The following is a 21,370-nucleotide window of genomic DNA, read 5'->3' on the forward strand; positions in this document are numbered from 1 at the left end:
GCCTCTGAATTTTTTTACTTTTTTGTCAAGCTATCTAAAGGTGAAATCTTCCAGATTTCATCATGTGTCTAATTTGATTTATTATGGCTTTGATTAGTTTTAGTGTACACCTGCTTTAAATACTGAATTTTTTTTTGTACAAAGCTTAATATGTTCAAATAATTTGGTTCAGCCATTGATTTTGCATTATTATTTAATTACTGTGTCCTGCTGTTTGGGAATTACTATATACATTAAATCCAACTCATAATACTATAAGCCATGTTAGAAAGTTTAACAATCATTCACCAAATGAAAACTATAAAAAAAAAAAGCTAGAAATAAATCATCTTTGGGCTTCCCTGGTGGCGCAGTGGTTGAGAGTCCGACTGCCGATGCAGGGGACACGGGTTCGTGCCCCAGTCCGGGAAGATCCCGCATGCCGCGAGCGGCTGGGCCCGTGAGCCATGGCCGCTGAGCCTGCGCATCCGGAGCCTGTGCTCCGCAACGGGAGAGGCCACAACAGTGAGAGGCCAGCGCCAAAAGAAAAAAAAAAAAAATCATCTTTGACTTATGTATGAAAAAAGGATATTATTTAGAAGAAAACTAAATTGCTTATTTTATAAAGAGAGTATGTGACTCTGATGGTTTATTTCCTCATTATATAGTTACAGTGATAGTTTGAACTCCCCATCTAGAAGAATTTTTGTATATGGGAAGTTAAGCTGAACAAGTAGAAATCAAACAGAGGTACACAAAAAATAGGTTAGCTTTATAGTTAAGCTTTAGAGCTATGAAACCTTACCTTTTAAAATGCACTGTATATATTCTTTAAGACAGGCACCATTCTCAAATTAATATAAAATGGTAAGTGCTAAGATTATTTCCACAAAATTTTAGTTTGAAAGATTTCTGTGAATGTAGGTAGAACATGAATATGATCACGATGCAGATCCCAATAGAGAAGTCTGTCTACACTAGACCCTGTTCCTTACATGTATATTTACTATTTAACTCATATTTAAAAGTATTTTCATCTCACCTATCAAATGAAGGACTGCTGCAGTTCCCCAGAGAGGCAACTTAACACAAAACAAAGCATACACATGCACATACTCACACACTCGCTTTGTCTGTAGTTTCAGGTAAACTAAATAATAGTAATACTGGTAACTGGGTTCGAATCCCAGTTCTGCCATTCATTAGTGATCTGAGACAAGTTTATGATATCTTCAAACATCAGAATCATCAAAGCAAAATTGTTCTTAGGTTTCCTTTCAAATCCACCCTTGATATGAGATTTACTTCTCCATCAACCAAGATACAATCCCTTAGGGGTGTTTTCTTCTGATATCCAAGATAGAAGAGGAACTTAGTTCTACCATAAGAAATTGAAGGGCATTGGGCAATAGGGGCAGGTTTTATGGTCTTTAAGCATAAATCCTATTATTTAATTGGCAGGCTGTTTTGTTATATTCTGAGGAATCTACCTTCCTTTTGCCCCCTCTTCCTAACATTTGGTCACAATCAAAGCAAGCCTATGTAACTTCTACTCACTTTTTCCTGGCTGAGATCTCTAGGGTGACTATATTACAGTTTAAATCTGACCTCTCATCAAGAATCTTACTTTATTTTGACAGTTACACAATATGTAGCTGTTTTATTTACCACTTGTGTAGATGTATAATCACTTGCTATATTGAAACAACCCTATATTCTACCTATAAAGATTTTCCACTAATTACCAGTAAGAAATTTAGAATTTATCAAGATGCATGTATGGAAGATGGTCCAGTTTGGTTTTTTTCTTCCTTCCTGTTACATGGACCTGAACTATATCCCCTTTAAACTCATGCTTCCCTGTCTCCATAACATTCACAACTATCTGTCAGTAGAACAGGCAGGCTGGATGGATATGTTCAAGCATGGAAAGAATGTCCACTAGGAGGAGATGTTGTAGAGAAAACTGAAGTAATAGATGGTAGTTAACTTGATCAGTAGGTCTCAAACAGTATATGTGTACCACATCATATATAATATTTTTACTGAAGCTTTCAATTACAAGTAAGATGTTTTATTTGTGTTTTTTAACAATAAAATGTACTTCTAATAATACTGTAATATATTCATATTGTTATCCTTTACTGCTATAAACAGTAAAATTTATATGCAACTGCCTTTCCAATTTTCACTTATTTTTGTTTGCTTACCATAGCAACAATAATTTACATTAAAATATAATTTTGCTTCTCTGTTGATTTTTAAAATGAAATTTAAATGTTTAATAGGTTACATATTTGGCTTCCATAGTGAAATTAGAAGGCATGGCCTTTGTATGGTTCATCTACCCAGGGACACTTTGGGGTAGATATCTAAGGCAGAGTTAAAGGCTTTTAGAGCTAGAGTAGGGAAGAATAATCACCTAACCCCTAAGGATAATACATCTTTAAATAAACTGTCACTAAATAACCTAACTTGGTAGTTAAATTATAAACCCAGAAAGGTAGGAAATTCAGTAAACACTTGGATGAAAGAATAAATGAACAGTCTTCAGTATGCTACTCTTGCAAATCAGTGGACTGCTACTAGAAATAAGTGAATAGTTTGCTGAGGTTTGGTAATAGTTTTGGATCTGGACACCAGGTATAATGGAATTTTGTTTGTGCAACTAAGTGACAATAACCAATATTATGTTTAGTAATGGTGACAATACCACCATTAGATTAAGTAATGGACTCAGATCTAAGCTTTAACAACTGTAAAGAATACCTAAATTCACATATTGTTTTCTGACTGTCCTGGCTGATACTTGGGGAATTTACTGCAAACACCCACTTTTTCTACTGTTATCATTGTTTGAATTTTAAGAGTCTAAATCATCATGTTCATCAAAAGGAAATGAACATTCTCAGACATACAGTAGGGGCTACCCTTAACATAAAATATTGCTATATGTTATAAAAGGTAATATATCTAAGATAATTTAAGAATAATCTAAGAACTAATACATTATTGGATTTGGAGTCTGAACAAACTGGCAGCAGACATAAAAACTGCAGAGTAGGAAGCACACGTGGCTCATAATGCCCAGATACTCAAAAAAGAGATCATTTTAAAGTCCTTTAATCATTTGCCAAAGAATAAGAAGGTTAGCCATTCAAAAAATTTCCCCAGACAAGTGAATTGATTTGAAATACCACAGGTAATTAAAATTCCTCTGTTGCTGATTATGTTTATTATTAAAGTTGTGAGAGTACTGTGATGTTTTGTTATTTTAGATAAATACCATCTAATGCATGTTCTCTTTCACAGAAATCTCCCAGGGAAACCTATGTGCTAATGACAAAATGTTACCGTTTCCAATACATTTTACCTGTCTTTTTCAACTGCTTTCCTAGCTACATACATACATACATACATACATAAACCTCGCCACTTAATACCAAAAATGATATTACTCTGTTTGATGAACACCTTATTCCCCACATGTGGATATTTGCTTATTTATAAAAATCAGGTCCATCCAAGCAGTAAAAAGTTGCTCACATTAATAATTTGGGCTCTCAAGTCAGACTGTAGACCTGAGTCCAGGCTTAGCCACATGGATATTAATGTGCCCTCTTCTCCAGGTAACTCCAAAGAGGTGTAAAAATGCCTTAAGTAATAGCAGCAGCAGCGTGTGTTTGTCTCTGTGTCTGTGTGTCTGTGCGTGTCTGTGTGTGTGTATGAGGTAACTACTTCGAAGGAAACAGATAATTTAGATAAAGTCTGATATGTCTATTTAAAATGAAGTTACATTTTATATTGTATGCAGGGTGTTTCTTTTGTTAACTTTTGGTTTGAAATTAACAATTATATAGTTTCTTCAAAAATAATCTAGTTGCTTTTTATCTGATATATTTCATAACTATATTGTGAGCCTAAAATTATGAGGTAGAATAATTGAATCTTTCTTTTTTGCCCCTTTTTTTTAGACTTCAACCAGAGCACAGTTAAATCCAGCATTTGAAGATGCCTGGAGCAGCAGTGATGAGGAAGGATGACTATCATTCTTAGTACCTTTTTGTCTCTATTGATGAAACTTTTAAAACAGGACTGTTTTATTTTTTTAACTGTCCAGTGACAGCTAAATTAGCCCTGAATTTGGGTGGTTTTTTTCCTTTTATTTTAAAATGAAGTTAATAGTTGCATGAAATCCTGCAACAGAGTTCCATATAGTTTATTTAATCAGAACATGTCTCCTTGATCCCAGTTGCTGTTGTCTGCCGCAGCCCGTATAGCTGTAGTAGAAGGAGACAGGTCATGGTAGCCCCTTTGTGGGAACTTGAGCAGATTGTGTGAACAATAAGATGCAGTCTTAGAGGATGAGCACGTAGAGGTTATCAGCACTGCCTTTCTTCTGCTGGTTGTACCATCACCTTGCTCATTTTCACTTTCAAGAATGATTTTACTGAGGATTATATCAAAAAGTATAGTTGAGAAGTTAACATCAAAATTTGTTTATTATTATTTATGTATTCCGTTTTTGCAATGATTTCATTTACTTAACCGTTGTCTAGCTTTATGTTAAATTTTCTTGAACTCATTGCCTTCCACAATCTAAAAAGTGCATCACAGGAGGTATTTAACTTAGGGAAAATACCATGTTTCCTTTATTTTAATGCATCAGATGGCAGCTTAAACTGCTCTTCTATGAATCTGTTTAAGATGTGACCAAGTCCTACTTCATTCATCAAAGCAGAAAATATCCTGGCAGGGAATTTGGCTTAAACATGAAATGTCATAAAATTTCTATTTTATTTTCCACTCTTCTTGTGTCATAACCCACAAGTGATTATCATGAACCTAATCTTATATTCCCTTTCTTTCTGATTCTATCAATAGGAGGCTAGTTAAAGAGGTTTTTGTGAGCTTGAATACCAAGTATCTAGTTGTTGAGTTTTTAAGTGTGTGTTAGGCCTCATATCAGACCTTTCTGGCCAAACGTTTTCCATACGTTTACTTTATAGTTGATCTTCTTAAGCCCTGACCATTTTACTCTCACTTTTTCTCACTTGGTGAGGATTCTTAACAATCTTTGAGAATGCTATTGAAATTGGAATTTTTTTTTAATTTTAAGAAAAAAGGAGTCTTTCTCCAAACTTCAGATACACATAGGTAACTGGTACATTTCGAAAAGGTCCATCTGCTGGGGATGTGGAATGACTACCCTCCTAGAGCCATGGGATGAGTCTAATCCACTGACTGGGCAGCGCCAACAACCAGTGAGGCCTTATCAGTACCTCGTGTCTGCGACGTTACATGTTCCTGTAGGCATCCATAAAGCATTTTCCTTTTCCCCTCTGAGCTTTTCTGAGTCAAATCTCAGCCTGTTCCTCAAAGTAGTCGGAGATGGCTGCACCTGAGCACTCACCTGTGTGCTGTGGGCCATTTGTGGGTTTGGTGTGAGGGCCTTCTCTGGAGATCATGGCTCCCCACAAGCACTGTTCAGGTCACAAGCTTCTCTGCTATGTCTGCTTCCTGCTGTCGCAAGCAATCCGTTCCCCACACTAGTAGGGTATAAGTGGTCCCATCCCTGGAGACCGTGGCTCAGTGTTTAATGAAGAAGGAGAGGAGGGGAAAGGAGCACCAGGTTCCAGCATGTCCCCTGCCAAGACCTGAAGAGTTGATCCAATTAATTTTAAACATACAAAGCCCTGGTCCATGCATATGGGCCCTCATAAGAGCTGCTGCTTATCAACATGCAAAGAGTCTCATGCTCAAAACAAAAAATGTAAAAGGTGAAGTTGATGCCACCGTTGCTTTCCTAGATGTAGACCCTAGCCCCTCTAAGGTTGATTAGGACACCCTAGAGAAGGGGGGGCGCTGCTTACAGAGAGGCCACTACCGACCAATAGGAGCTTATCAGGTGAACACCCAACAGAAAAAAAAAGGAAAACTTTTAGTCATCTAGAGGTACAAGCCGTTCTGTAAGTTTTAAAAAAAAAGGTGGCAGTGTGAGGAAGGGACTGATGATTCCTTGGACAGGGGCAATCCCGGGGGTAAGTTGCCCAGAAGCACCTGGCCCCTTCAGCCTCCCTTTTTTCCTCTTATTAGCCAGAAAAAGAAAGTAAAGACTGCACCTTCAGGGTGCAAAAGCCTGAAACAGGAAGAGAACAGAAAAACTGACTGCCACTTTAGGTGGATACAAGCTCAAGGGGAGAAAAAAACAGGAACTTTAAATCTTAGGTACTAAGCAAACACCAATCTAGCAAACATAATGCTAATTGTAGATTACTTAATGATTTAAAAGCAAAAACAGAAAATAAAAGGTAATTGAATAATATATACATAAATATAATATTAAAGCAAAGTTTTATAATTTGATGTAATTGTAAATCCAAAATTTATATACTAAATGAATATATTAAAGAATTTATATAGCAATAAGATTAAAATGCCACCTTATGATGGATTACTACAACGTTAATGGTGTGGTCCCATCCATTGGGGCCCCCATACTCAATATCCAATGTTATTTCTTTTAAATTTTATTAAAGTATAATTGATTTACAATGTTGTGTTAATTTCTGCTGTACAGCAAAGTGACTCAGTTATACATATATATATTCTTTTTCATATTCTTTTTCATTGTGGTTTATCACAGTATATTGAATATAGTTCCCTGTGCTATACAGTAGGACCTATATTTTATCCATCCTATATATATAATAGTTTGCATCTGCTAATCCCAAATTCCCAATACTTCCCTCCCCCACCCCCCTCCCCCTGGGCAACCACAAGTCTGTTCTCTATGTCTGTGAGTCTATTTCTATTTTGTAGATATATTCATTTGTGTTGTATTTTAGATTTCACATATGAGTGATATCATATGGTATTTGCCTATCTCTTTCTGACTTATTTTGCTTAGTATGATAATCTCTAGGTCCATCCATGTTGCTGCAAATGGCATTATTTCATTCTTTTTAATTGTGTGTATATATTTATTTATTTATTTATTTATCACACATCTTCTTTATCCATTTATCTGTAGATGGACATTTAGGTAAATAGTGCTGCTATGAACATAGGGGTACATGTATCTTTTCGAATTATAGTTTTGTCTGGGTATATGCCCAGGAGTGGGATTGCTGGATGATATGGCAACACTATTTTTAGTTTTTTGAGGAACCTCCATACTGTTTTCCATAGTGACTGCACCAGTTTACATTCCCACCAACAGTGTGAGACCCTTTTCTCCACACCCTCTCCAGCATTTATTATTTGTAGACTTTTTAATAATGGTCATTCTGACCAGTGTGAGATGGTACCTCATTGTAGTTTTGAATATCCAATATTATTGAAATTACTGATTCTATTCAGTCAACAACCTGTAAATATTTTGCCCCTGTACACTTGGCTAACATGTTCTGTTCAGTGCCTATTTCACCAGCCTCTAGCTGCTGTTCGCTTTCACTTCAAAGAGACACAATACACCTTTTCCAGACTATCTATTGGGTACCTCAGCAGCTTTGCCATCACAATCTAGGCAGACAAGATCTCAACTGCATCCACCTTTTTCCAGGAGCACAGGTGTGATGTTACATTGATGACATCCTCCTCCAAGGAGACTCATTTGATATACATTTAAGGTATACAGGTCCAACATGTTTTAGTACTTTGGGGGTTCTGAAGGCAACATATTCTTTATTTACAAATTTTACTTCCAAATTAAAATCAGTAGGTACTCCCGTTAGTGCCCTGAAGGACTCTTTCACCAAGGAAATTTTGGCAACCTCTTGTCATACCTCCTGGAATCTCTAGACCACGTAGGATGGCCATAAGTTGTCCAAGGGCTTACGATGCAAGAAACTGCCCTCTAAGCCTCATACTATACTCCATTAAAACAACAAATAAAATACATGCTGAGCTCTCTGGAAAACAGAGGCTCTCACATACTCTGAGCCTGTGACCTTTCATACCCAACTGCTTGTTAAGGGTTGGGTCGTAGAAACAATACACCAGAAACTCAGCACAGCTACCAAGGCCTCTTTAGACAGGATGGAGCCGAACCTGAGCTCTCTGGCATATTCCACCTGCAGGAGGAGGTGGCTTCCCCTGTCCTCAGTCCCTTGTTAAGTGCCATGGTGCTGGAGGATGTCATCCCTCCCCCAGATCACTTGGCTGCTCAGAATCCACTTGGGATTAACTGAATGAACAGCAATGGGAGTACATAGACTATGCAAATGGCACTGCTAACCATCATACATGATGGAGCTCAATGAAATGTTGCTGTTTTCCATCTCTTAGCCAGGGATGTCCCTAATAATGGATGGGACCCAAGAAACAACACACTCAACCAAATTTCTGGATGCCCTGGCCAACAAGTAGCCTCATTTCACATTTATTATAAACTGTTGGGTCATTGCCTAAAATTGTCCCTTTAAGGGAGAAAAAAACTAACAAAACTGGGACTCTCTTGCCTCACAGATGTCCAAAATATAAGTCAAAATCACGCATCTCCATATATATTTAGGCCACAATACAAGGCCTTTCCAATTGCACGCCATACTACTTTTAGAGTTACAGATGTTATTGTTAATAACTAAGATATACATTTTTCTTCTAAAAATACACAATGCTAATCTCTTGGAAAAGGTATTCAATAGAACTTTCACATCCCTTGTAGGTATCAGATAGCCAGTTTAATTAAGAGACTTAATGGTCTCACACAGCTCTTTTTCAAATTCCACTCAGGTAAATGGACCCCTAAATGGGTCTCTATCTTGCTCTAGGCCTTAATCTCTCTTAATTCAAGGCCCCTTGGCCGGTTTACACCTCACACCAACTTTTAAAAGTTTTCTTTCCCCCTTATATTTAAAGGAGATGTGCATTGCCTCCGTGTATATAAAGACTCCTTGTAAATGAGACCCTTTTTATAATGTCTTCCCATATCTTTATAAATGTTTTATCATTCCTTCATCCCAGAAGGGCTGGAGGCCAGATCAAGGGGCGCATTAACCAAATTGTCCATATACTAGACAGCTGTTTACCTGATAGAGGACCCATTTGAGCTGAAACTTCCACCAAAAACAAAAGCCCTCTCAGTGCAGCTGCTTATCTTCCTGTTGACTGTTGGTCTTATTGCTATTGGTCTGTAGACTTTCATTAATTTACAGTCTGAAGACACAAACATGGTAAATGTGAGACCCCACATCACCTCGAGTGGATACCCTCTGGGAAAGGATACCCCAGCCCCGTATCCCAGAGGGCATCTCCTACTCCAAGTGCCCATCACTGGAGATGACTTCACTCTGACACTAAAACCTCGCTTCCAGCAACACATGGGTTGCCTCTCCTAAGGCACAAATTGTACACAGGACATTTTTGCTTTTCTTCCTTTGATATTAGGGATCCCATTAGATTTCTGAGCTACTGTCTGCCTAGCCCATGATCCTACTCCTTGTTCTTTGCCAAAAGGCACACCCCTCATACCTGTGCCTAAGGAGAAATCTAGTAGAGGTTACTGCTCTCTGTGTTCTAAATTAATGGAGATTATTGCTTTCCCTGGAGGCATTTGCCTCATATTAGTCAAATCCCTCAGCACTTTGGGGAGAGGACCACCTAGTTCCCAAGGCATTTTCCTACTCTCACCTTGTGCCTCCCACCATGATCGCCACAACCACTCTTTCTCCTTGGTTACACACAATCCCACTAATCTTACATATACTTTACTAATGTATCATTTCATACTGTCCAACAGAACAACTGCTGGACCTGCTATCTTGATATATCATACCTTTAGCACACTTTCCAACTCCACTTAGATATTGTTGGAGACCCCAAGAATTTCCTATTTCTTGGTTAATGCCATATAAATAGAAAATCTAGTCATAGGCTGGCCTGCAAGGACTCCTTACACCTCTACTTGTGTTCTTCCTTTCTACTCTCTTAGTAAAATGTTTTCTACAGTGTTAGTGCAACTTATGCCCTGCTCGCTAAAAGTCTCCACTAGTATCACCCCCAGGGATTCCTTAATATGATGCCAGAGCATCACAGGGCCAATGGTATTGACTACATTTTCTTATTTTCTGTATCCTTGATACTGTGGTATTTGGATCCTTGATCGATCCTGGTGACACTGCCCCTTCCAGAACTAATTCCCAGAGATAGCAAAGGACCCCCCTGGAAGCATGCCTTTAGTATACAAGACAACCAATCCAGAGTCCACACCCCCAACCATCCCCTTTATCAAATTCTCACACGTGAGCCAGTATTCCCCCTGCCCTAACCCACCCCAGAGCCAGGTACCAGGCAGCTAGGAACCAGCCCTGTAGCCCAGTCTACTGAAATTATTCAAAATATTCAATCCCCCCCCCCAAAAAAAAAATCCAATCCCAAACTTAGTGTACCTGCCCTGCCTCCCCCATTCCTTCCCACAGAAAATGTTAATAAAGACTCTAGGCCATGCTGCACCCTCTCCCTCTCTGCCTCCTGACTGATCCTGGTCCTTCCCCGTGTGGCTCTTCATGGCATGGTGTGCCATGCTTCCTGGTTCTAGGGATATTTGAGTATAAACTATCCTTCATTTCCATGTCTGCATGTCTTAGAAGAAATCCCAGCTACAAACACGAAGTCATTCTTTTTATTAACTTCACAATACTCCATCTTGTGAATGTACCATTTGCTTCCAGCCATTCCCCTGTTTAGGGCCACATGTACAGTGGTAAAGATTGTGAACTGCACTATATCTTCCTTAGGTAATGTATTTGGGTGATACACTTTAGTTATTGAATATCATCTTTTCCTCTAGCAGAGGAAATGGTGATTTTGCTGGGTAGGATTCTTGGGTTGTAGTCCTTTTCTTTCATTAGCCTGTAACTATTACGTCCATTGTCTTCTAGCTTCTATTATTGCAGACTAGGATTTTATAATAAAACCAGTTTGATTTTTTTCCCCTTTGTGGGGAACTCGTTCTTTATAGCTAAAAGCTTGTCAACTATGAGGGTTTTTTTTTTCCTTTTTATCCTTAGAATTCCTTAATTTTATCAGATGTCTGATAAGTCTACTCCTCCCCCCTCACTTCCTGGACCTCTTGTGAGCTCTTTCAATCTGAAGCCTCAAGCCTTCTCTCAGCTCAGGAATATTTTCTTCTAATATTTGTTTAATTGTTGCTTCTCCTCTTTTTTTTTTTTCCTTCTCTGCATGACCTAATAATTGCATGTAAAGTCTACTCTACTCTCTCCTTCATAGTCTTATCTTATCCTTCCTGCTCACCCCTTTTTTTTTTTTAATCCTAGAACAGTTCCTGCTACTTAGTAGGTGCTCAGTAAATACTTGTTTTGTGGTTTCTGTTCTGTACTTCGAGATTTTGCACTTGACCTGTGAGGTCACTAATTCAGGCCTGACTGTGATCATCAGGAGAGACTTTAATTATTGTTTTATTCTCCTCCCTACCCTACACCTTTGTTTTGTTTTGTTTTTAAACACTTGGAGAAATCGGAACGATCTATAGAGGCCTCTACTTGAAACTTTTTTTTAATTGTTTCATTCAATTGGTATTTGTCCAATCTTACTGACAGTATATATCAATGAACCTATTACAAAGGTAGTAATCACCTGCAATTTCTCTCCATTGCCTTTTACATTTTATAGATTTTCCTTCCATGGTGACTTGGCTAACAGTATGTGTCTTTTAGTCATATAAAGTGCTTGTATCCTGCCATATTTCAAAGGACACATATGCCAGTTGTTTACTGCACCTCAAATTGATCCCAGTTTTAAAGTCATTTATGGTACACCTGTGAAATGCCTAGTTTTTAAAAATATATAGAAAGAATAGACACACGTTTTATTGACATAGCCCTAAATCTATGTTTTAACAGGAAGTCCAAAAACAGCATCTTAGATAAGCTTTTTATATTTCCTGCCAAGTCTTTTCTTTACAATTAATTGAGGAAATACCTTAATAGAGAAAAAAAAAAGATATCTTCAACTGAAGCATGCTTTCTCTTCAGTTTATACTAAAAAGCCCCATTTAAACTAGATAAAAACCTTTAAAGAAAGCTCTGAAGACAAACCCTTAAACTGTAAATGTTGTATTAACAGATAAAAATAACCTCAAAATGAAGACTCTTCAGTAAAGGACACAAAGGTATAGAGAACCTGCTATTGGTAAGACACTAGAAAACAAAAACCTTTAGCTCTGTTATTTAAAGTCTCAGTGAGACAATAATAAAACCAGTTTGTCTCAACAAACTCATCTCAATTATCTTTCAAAGAAAAGTCACTAAACCTAATGGCTGCATAGTTCTAACTCATACTTCATTACTGTTCTGTCATATACTAATACTTGGTTGTTTCCATAAAAATGGTTAACTACTGAAGATTAGAAAAGAATTTCTGTAAGTTATAATTTTTATAAACAAACACACTGATAAATTTCCTTTTTTCCAACATAAATTTTTCTCTATATTCAGGTCTATTTACTGAGCCTGAATTTTAAAACTCTTGAGTATCATTAGAACAGTAAACTTAAAATCAGTCAAACCATGCCAGAAATGAAATTGGCAAAAAGCCTAGCATGCTTGAGATTTTTCCTTTCAAAAAGTATAGCAGGGAAAGCTAATTACAGAAAGGAAAATAATCACTTTGCTTTGTATTGTGATGAAGGTTCTAGACATCTGAAGGTTAAATCTAACAGAGTTGTTTCTTCTGTTTTAGCTCTGGAAAAAATATTAAATTTAGGGGACATATCTAACAAAGCTCAATCATGAATATGGCTTTTCTTTGCAAAAAATATGTATAGTCCTTCTGTGCTGCCTTGATCATTGTACTAAACCCTGGGTGCCTAGAATTTATTACAAGTCATTTCTGGTAAGGCAAGCTTGTCTGTCTTACTAGAATATCAGCAACATCCTCAAATACGGGAGGCATAGTTCTTTTGCTGCCATCTAGTTCTTTATTTTTCTGCTTTTAAAATTGGATAATTAAAAAATAGAAAAAATCTAAGGGAAATAATAAGACAAACAACTGTGTTGTGACCGCTCTAATTCTCTGTGTGTAGGAATCTACAAATGCCCTGTATCCTCCTGACAAACCACTCTTCTTTATCCTTATGAGGATACTCATAAACGTTGTACTAGTGGGTTAATACAGCTCTCCCAGTCTTTGCTCTCCCTAGGCTTGGAACTAAATAAATGTCACAATCTTAACTTGGTTTGTTATTTTATCACTAAAAACACAAGTCAGTGTTTAATACCAAATTCCTCAAGCTCCTCTTATTTTTTATGCCTTGACAGTCTGTCCAGTGGTTATTGCAGAGAATCTGTAGCCTTGGGCCTAACCAGTGACTTTGTTTCCTAGGCACTGGTGGTCAGCTCTTGAAGGCAACAAATGATTGTCTGACTGTGGCACAAGAGTGATTGGCACAAGCCACTTCTCCTTTGTTCATCTAATCATTACAGCAAGAGTTAGCAACAGTACTAAACTAGGGCCTGCTAACCCATTCCTGTTCAAACACCAGCAGGAACAGGAGAGCTGCTACTTCCCAGGTGGCTCACACTCCACTCTCCAGCTTCTCTTCAGCTGTGTAGTAGCATTATCCACTGTCCTGTGAAACTGTGTATCATCTATATAAATGTACTGTTAATATTGTGCTAAAATGAGGAAATAGTACTCCTAATAGGTCTTTGAGAATTGAGCTATTAACTATTTTTATTGTATGGTTTTAATTTTTTTCTATGTATTATGTATGAAAAAATTTGAGTTTCAGTAAGTACTGTAGAAAAAAATGTATTAAAAATAACTCAGTGGGCTTCCCTGGTGGCGCAGTGGTTGAGAGTCCGCCTGCCGATGCAGGGGACACGGGTTCGTACCCTGGTCCGGGAAGATCCCACATGCTGCGGAGCGGCTGGGCCCGTGAGCCATGGCCGCTGAGCCTGCATATCCGGAGCCTGTGCTCCGCAACGGGAGAGGCCACAACAGTGAGAGGCCCGCGGACCACAAAAAAAAAAAAAAAACACAAACTCAGTGATGATCACTATGAACATTAAGGAATGGTAAGTTTATTTTTTAAATGTACTGGTTTCATAAAGAAATAAATAATAAAAAATAGACTGGAAATCAGAAGACCTGAGTCTTCATCTTAGTTTTACTACCAAGTAAACATATGAAATTTGAATACTATTTTTTTACTTTCTTTTTTTCCATTAGTTAAAAAAAAAAAGAAGGGACAGAAAACTGGAGTAGAAAATTGTCAAATTCATTCCTGTTCCAAAATCACACATTGTAATATTTAGAAAGCATTTTAAAATGGTATTCACTGTGTGAAATACATAAATAAGTAGAGGTTTATATTCAAGGCTAACTGAAGTTTATTGAAGGCAAAGGTAGAGTGTCTTTATAAAAGGCTCATGAATTATCTTATACTGAATAAACACTCAAATTTTAATGGAATTAACATGTATTTTGCCTAAACTGAAACTTGTAAAGTTCCCATCCAAATTATTATGGAACCACTACTTGATTTAGCAAGTTAGCCTCCCTGAGCTAGTTTCATTTGTGGAAAGGGAATAAAATACACCTTACAGAGTTGTAAAGATAAATGAAATAAAGTTCTTACATATAATAATTGTTCAGCTAATAGAACTCTTGTTACTTAAAATCTCATAATTATTGGGTTCTGAGGTCTGGTCAAATTCTCTCAAACTTTACTTCCTCAGGACATGGTCTGTTTATTTATTTTATCCTTCTCTCCCTCTAGAATGTGTATTCTATGAGGGCAGGGGTTTTGTCTGTTCTAGTTACTGCTGTGTCCTCAGTACTTAGAACACTGCTTGGCAAGTAGAAGATGCCATATATATGTGTAAGTTATTAGTGAACACCACCATTACCAAGCACTTAAGTGCAGAACAATTTCACTCATAATTTGCAAATGACAAAATGCTTAATTGATTATGCTATTTTTAAAATTTACTATGTATGAAATTTTGTTATTAAATATTAGTTAACAACTTGGGTATTGCATTAATCTTGTAGTCTTTCTTCTCACCCAATGGCAAAGTGTCCTATTCTTAAGGTTGCTATTGGTCTGTACACCTATCGTAGATCCTCCCTGAATCCTTTAGAGGGCTGCTGTTATACCAGAGACTTGCTATGTGAATCTCAATAGCCAAACAAAATTAGGGGATCTTTATGAAACCCTGAGTTCAGATTTCTTTACGTGGTCTTCTCCAACTCTAGCCCATTTCCACCTGCTAATATTATGGTTACACTGAATTTCTCCATTGCCTTTGGCTCTAAAGTTCTGGGCTTTCTTTTCTCATCTACCCCCTTCATGGAAAAAATGACAAATATTTTTGGAAATTTTACCTGCTCAGGGCACTGATTATCTTTGTATCCAGAAGGAATGCAAGAAAGGCAAGATGAGGGCTCACAATCTCAAATGCTTACAAAGGCCAGGAGAACATGGTAAATGAGTGAAGGGGTGGTGTAACGAGTATCAAATATGAGAATTATATCATTTATTTTTATTGCACTTTGCTATAAGCATGTAACATAAATATATGATATTAGAGATTAAATTTTGATATAAATTCAAATACTAATACATAGTTTAGTTATGCATTTCTTCTATAATTCATTATTTTTTTATCTTGAACCAGAGAAATGTGACTTTTTTCTTCATCTGTGAGCAATATTAATCTTATTCAAATTAATAATGTAAGGTTTTCACAGATACGGTTTTTCCAAAACATAGATTCCTCACTCAGGTTTTTGGTTTTTGGTTTTTGGGTTTTTTTTGCATTTTAAAAATATCTGAGTTATTTATAGAATTCAGTTCCTGGTTAGTTTTTGGAACTACGCTTTAGTATACTAACTTCCATTTTTTAGCTCTTTATTCACATTATCAATATTAGCTGAGAAAAGGCAAAATGATCTAAGTTTATTTTTATAAATTTCAAAATCAAATAACTTAGAATTCAGTTCTTAGCTCCACAAGGGGTAATCATCACTTAAATTTCTGGAAAATGATTTCTGCGTATTAAAGCCAGATTTTTTTGTGGCTAGTGAGTTTCCCAAAGGCACGGTTTGGTTAGAAATTAGATGAAAGAAGGAATGATTGGTTTGTGTAATTGATTGCGAACACACTTGTAGAGAAATAGAGTGTGAATGTCACCCGGAGTCCCAATCTTTGAATAAATCTTCACTGATGGGTTCAGATGACACTTTCTTTAGATAACACAAACCAATTTATTAGAAACATCCAAAAAAAAAAAATCCCTTCATTCTCACACCACATCTACTTTGCATACAATTCACCAAGGAAGGAAAGCATTGGCGTGTCTCCTGTGGTTCAAACCACGGTAGCACATTCATTTCATAGTATTCATTGCTATATTCATTTTCTGTTCTCTTTTTCTAAATTAAATTTTATTCTTATTTAATTATGAAATAAACATATTATTGTATAAGTTGTGCAAACTGCCAGCATGGACTTCAGTTTTGAAAAACAAGTCCAGTATTAGCTCTGACTTGCTGAAGCACCTCCTGCGGCCCTGTTTACCCACTTCACTCAACATGCAAAAATAATGTTCTGATATGCCTATTACTGGCACAAAGTTCAAAAGCAATTCAAACACTTAAGGCCTTCCAGACACCACAAATGACTCTAGCTACTTGGGTGGTATTTATATCTTTTATATCTGTACACTCATTGGCTGGAAGGGGAAAAAACTGTAAATGATTTAATCTTTTCATGCTGCTTCATACTGTAAATCCCTTCATTCCAGCTTCAGCATGGTAAGAAATATTACATGATGTTAAACTTATATTTGCAAATGTTAGTTTCTATTCAGGACACAATTTCTGCTGCAATCAACCTTTTCATAAACCCATCACTGGCAAAAGGTTTTAATGCCAAGAACATTTTTTTTACTTAATACATTTTACACCATTATCATTGCTGTAATTCCAATCCTTGTTTTCAGTCCATTAAGTTATTCATTAAGTTTGTCATTAACATGTCTTTGCTTTTCTGGGTATATTTCTTACTGTGGTTGGTTTCATAATAGCTTCTGAAGTCATATTTAATAGAGTGTGCATTAGTAGTTGGTGTGCAGTATTAGTCATGTAGAAATAGTCTCTACTTCCACAATGACATATGCTCTTCAACTTCCTTTGAAACACATGACTATGTCAGTTTTTCATTTTTCCACTTTTAATGGTGAGAAAAAGTGTGATATGACGATAAATGGCAACTCCTGGTCAATATTAGGGAGTTATTACATAGTGGTGAGATTTGTGATAAACCTGAGAATACCTGCTCAAAGGCAGTAGCTTTTATGAATTAGGATTAGATTTGCCTGAAAACTCAAATAACATAGCTTAAATAAAATATAAATTCATTTCTTTTGATAAAAGTCCAGGAAGGCAGTCCTCAGCAGTATGCTGATTCTGAGATCATCAGGAAACTAGGTACTTTCTTATTGCTCTCACACCCTCTATCAGCATCTTCCCCCTTGAGATACAACAAAATTGTTCTAGCCATTATATTCACATTCCACCCAACAGGAAAAAGGAGAACAAAGAAGACGGCATCCTCCCTTTGAGGACAGTTCTTTCTTTCACACACCACTTTCAGTAACATCCTATTGGCCAGAACTCCTGGTCAGACCTAACTGAAAAGGAAGCTGGGTCTTTAAGTGGCCATGTGCTCAGCTAAAACGTGGGAACTCAATTACTGTTGACAAAAAGGAAAACAAATATAAGAGAACAACTAACAGCCCATGTCATATGACTACTCAGCTCCAGCTAACTTAGGCCATGTGTGAATGTGGGCCTATTGAAACTAGAAATGCTAATTATTCAAGAGAAGTGAAAAAATCCATATTTTTATGGGAAAATACAATTTTTAGATGTTGACAATTCAAAAATTTTTTATGGCTAGAGAGTCAAAAAGTGGTCTACATCCTACCTGAGTGTACTACTTGTGACCATTTATGTAGATAAAAGTATAGAACATCATGAACAAGAGATCTGCTACATGTCTTCATGTTTCAACATTTATGCAAGAGGAAAAAAAGGATTTATTATGGTAGAGGGAAGTTACAGGTATTAACACATGTATTCTCAGGGGTGACATTCACCTGCTCCTTACCAGGTGATGACACAGGGAAGAAATATATCCATACTAATTTGTGGCATGCTTTTGATGAGGCTATCAGAAATGAAGTGACAGTGCTTGCTTCACCAGCACATACAATAAAATTGGAGAATTTTATTGTATGTGGAGAAGATTAGCATGGTCCTGTACAAGGATGACACAAAAATTTGTGAAACATTTCATTAAAAAAAGGAGAAGAAGAAATGAAGTGATTCAACATAAACCAACAGCCCATGTTGCTCAGGGAAGTAACATAGCTTGGCAATTAAACCAATCTCGAAACGAATTTCTAGGTATTTGTCATTACAACTTTTATTCATTCAACATAGTTATTGAGGACCTTGTAAATGCCAAGCTTATCTACACATTTTTATGACAAAAGATCTGGAGCCAGAGGGCTCCATTCTCAGCCCTGTTTTCTTCAGCACGAGATCTTTAATAAAGATATTAGTGGCAGTGGTGATATTTGCATATGACACTAAGCTATGAGGTATGACAAATATCATGGATGACAGACATAGGATCTAAATTATTTTAACAGCTTGGAACAAATGATATGCCAAATTCAATTAATTGAAAGTGAAAATGTCAAATCCTACTCTGAAGACCTGTGGCAGGCACTGTTCTTTGTCTACCCGATATCTATTTCCATTTCCTTCTTCTTGAGAAACCCAAATTCTGCTTGGGGAATCAATGTATCCAGCTAAATACTCACTTTCCCTACATCCCTTGCAATTTAGAATGGCAAGATGACACACTTCTGGAAACACATAAGTAGAAATGTACAGGGACTTCTCTGGGGAAACTTTTGCATTTCTAAAGAGGTCAGAGACAACTGGCACCTTTCTTTCTTTCTCTTCCTTCATCCTGCCTTCAGTATCAGAGGTGACATTTGACTTGCAGCCATGGGGGACAAGCACACAAGGAAGGACAAGAGAATGGCAATGATAATAGGGCTTGACACTGTTAGGCCACTGAACTAACAATATACCAGCAATATGTACCTCTGCTCTTCTTAATGTGTGTGAAAAATAAACCCCTAATTATTTAAGCCTCTCTTTAGGCTTTCTGTTACTTGCAGCAGAACGCATTCCTGACACAAGTCCAAAATACCAATTGGAAAAGGAGGTAAACTTCACAACTATGAGGCAAAATCTGGTGGTTAACTAGAAGCCTAATATACCAAGCCAGTGCTCTCTTAATTTACTTTAATAGACATGTAAGATTCATAAACAAGAAAAAATAATATCACATATAAAGTATTGTGGCTTGTTTCTAATTCCTTGCAGTACATTTGCAATTAGGATGAGCAGGAGACATGAAATCAAGTCATATGAAAATGACCAAAGGGATCAAGAGCCATTTAACCCAGAGAAAACAAAGTCTGCTGTGGACATGACAACTATCATTCAATGTCTGAAGAACAGTCCTATAGTATAAAGATTTATGTGTGGCTCTAAAGGGCAAATTAAAAACCAAAGGAAAGCGCAGAAGCTTTTGTTTCACTGTGCATGGCATGTGGGATCTTCGTTCCCCTACCAGGGATCAATCTGCACCCCCTGCAGTGGAAGGTCTTAACCACTGAACTGCCAGGGAAGTCCCAGGAAAGAGTTTTAAAGCATGTATTTCTCAAGATCCATTTTGATTGACATTTTTTAAAAGCTTGTGTTTTTCTTTAATATTTAATATAAGCACATCTAACCTAAAGCCTGTTGTACTGTTTTGTATTCATATATACTCTCCTTCCTCTTTCCTCCTAACCTCTCTGCTTAGAACTGTCTCAAATGAATGAGTTACTCAGAACAAGCTTCCTTTCAAATTTACATTTTTTAAGACATTTTTGCATTTTTAAGACTGGGCTTAAAGTTAATAAAGTTACTAAAGTTGCAAATTTAAAACCTTGTTTTATTTAATACAGCAAATTCATCGCATAAATCTTGTTATTCTACTTGTAAATCTAGTAAATTTTAAGCATGACATATCAATCAACTGAAGTTAAAGAACTCAACTTCTCTCTTCTTTATTGATATAATTCACACACCATTTTAAAAAATCACCTTTTAAAAATAAACAATTCAGTGGTTTTAGTGTATTGCCAAAGTTGTGCAATCATCACCGCTAATTCCAGAACATTTTCAACACCCCAAAAGGAAATCCCATACCCCTTAGCAGTCACTCCCCATATCCCCTAAAAATCCCTAGCCCTAAGCAACCTCTACAGATTCTGTCTGTATAGATTTTCTTATTCTGGACATTTCATATATATGGATCCTACTATATATGGTCTTTTGTAACAGGCTTCTTTTAATTAGCATAATGTGTTCAATATTCATCCATATTGTAGCATGCATCAGCACTTCATGCTTTATTTATTGCCAAATGATATTCCATTGTATGGATATACCACATTATATCTATCAGCTCATTAGTTGATGGTCATTTGGATTGTTTACACTTTTTGGCTATTATGGATAATGCTGCTATGAACATTGTGTACAAGTTTTTGTGTGGATATGTCTTCAGTTTTCTTGGGTATACATATAGGAGTTTAACTGCTGAGTCATATGTCAACTCTGCATTTTACCTTTTTTTATTGAAGTATAGTTGATTTGCAATATTGTGTTAGTTTCAGGTATACTGCATCTTTATGAAGAACTGTCAGACTGTTTTACAAAGTGCTTACACCATTTTACATTCCTACAAGCAACACACGGAAGTTCCAACTTCAATTTTTCTACATTCTTGCCAACAATTGTTATTGTCTGTCTTTTTTATTATAGCTATATTAGTAGGTGTGAGTGGTATCTCACTGTAGAACTCAGCTTCTCTTAAACCGTAAGTCCTATTCACAAACCTATTCAAATTCCCTTAAACTGCATTGATAATTTTAATAATTGATGTTTTTAAGCACTTCAAATACCTTACCAGACAAATGAACATGCAAAGCTTCCAGTAATTTCAACATCTCTTATAAATCCAATAAATTAAACTTACAAATGCAATAAAACAACTTTTCATTTCAGACATTTAATACTGACTATAAAGATTTTAAATGGTTACATCTCTAACCTTTAAATCGTGAGTCTGAATTCAATGATAAAACTCAAAATGGAATCATAAACCTGATCTGTCGAATTCCTTAATATGCCTGATTCTCCTGAATACTAAAATTTTAAACCCTAAATACTCATATTATCTATAACTACAAGTATCTATCATAATTATAGATACTTAATATTTACAATA

General features: G+C 36.5%; 1 protein-coding gene and 1 pseudogene across 3 annotated transcripts in view; both read left to right on the forward strand.

Annotated features, from left to right (window-relative positions):
* Window positions 1-21,079, forward strand: part of ERCC8 (ERCC excision repair 8, CSA ubiquitin ligase complex subunit) — a 75,215-nt gene extending 54,136 nt beyond the window's left edge. Inside the window, exon 12 of one of the 3 annotated variants that reach the window (XM_049707938.1) lies at window positions 20,751-21,010. In XM_049707938.1, coding sequence (XP_049563895.1) covers window positions 20,751-20,939 — 189 coding nt within the window. In that variant the 3' untranslated portion in view covers window positions 20,940-21,010. Of the gene's footprint in view, window positions 1-3,953; window positions 4,786-20,750 lie in introns of those variants that run through there. The other 2 variants (XM_004275183.3, XM_049707939.1) reach the window with 2 other exon arrangements.
* Window positions 18,199-18,313, forward strand: LOC117203434 (uncharacterized; annotated as a pseudogene).
* Window positions 21,080-21,370: the final 291 nt, after the last annotated feature.

This window comes from Orcinus orca, chromosome 3 (genome assembly GCF_937001465.1).
Source record: "Orcinus orca chromosome 3, mOrcOrc1.1, whole genome shotgun sequence".
Lineage (NCBI taxonomy): Eukaryota > Metazoa > Chordata > Mammalia > Artiodactyla > Delphinidae > Orcinus > Orcinus orca.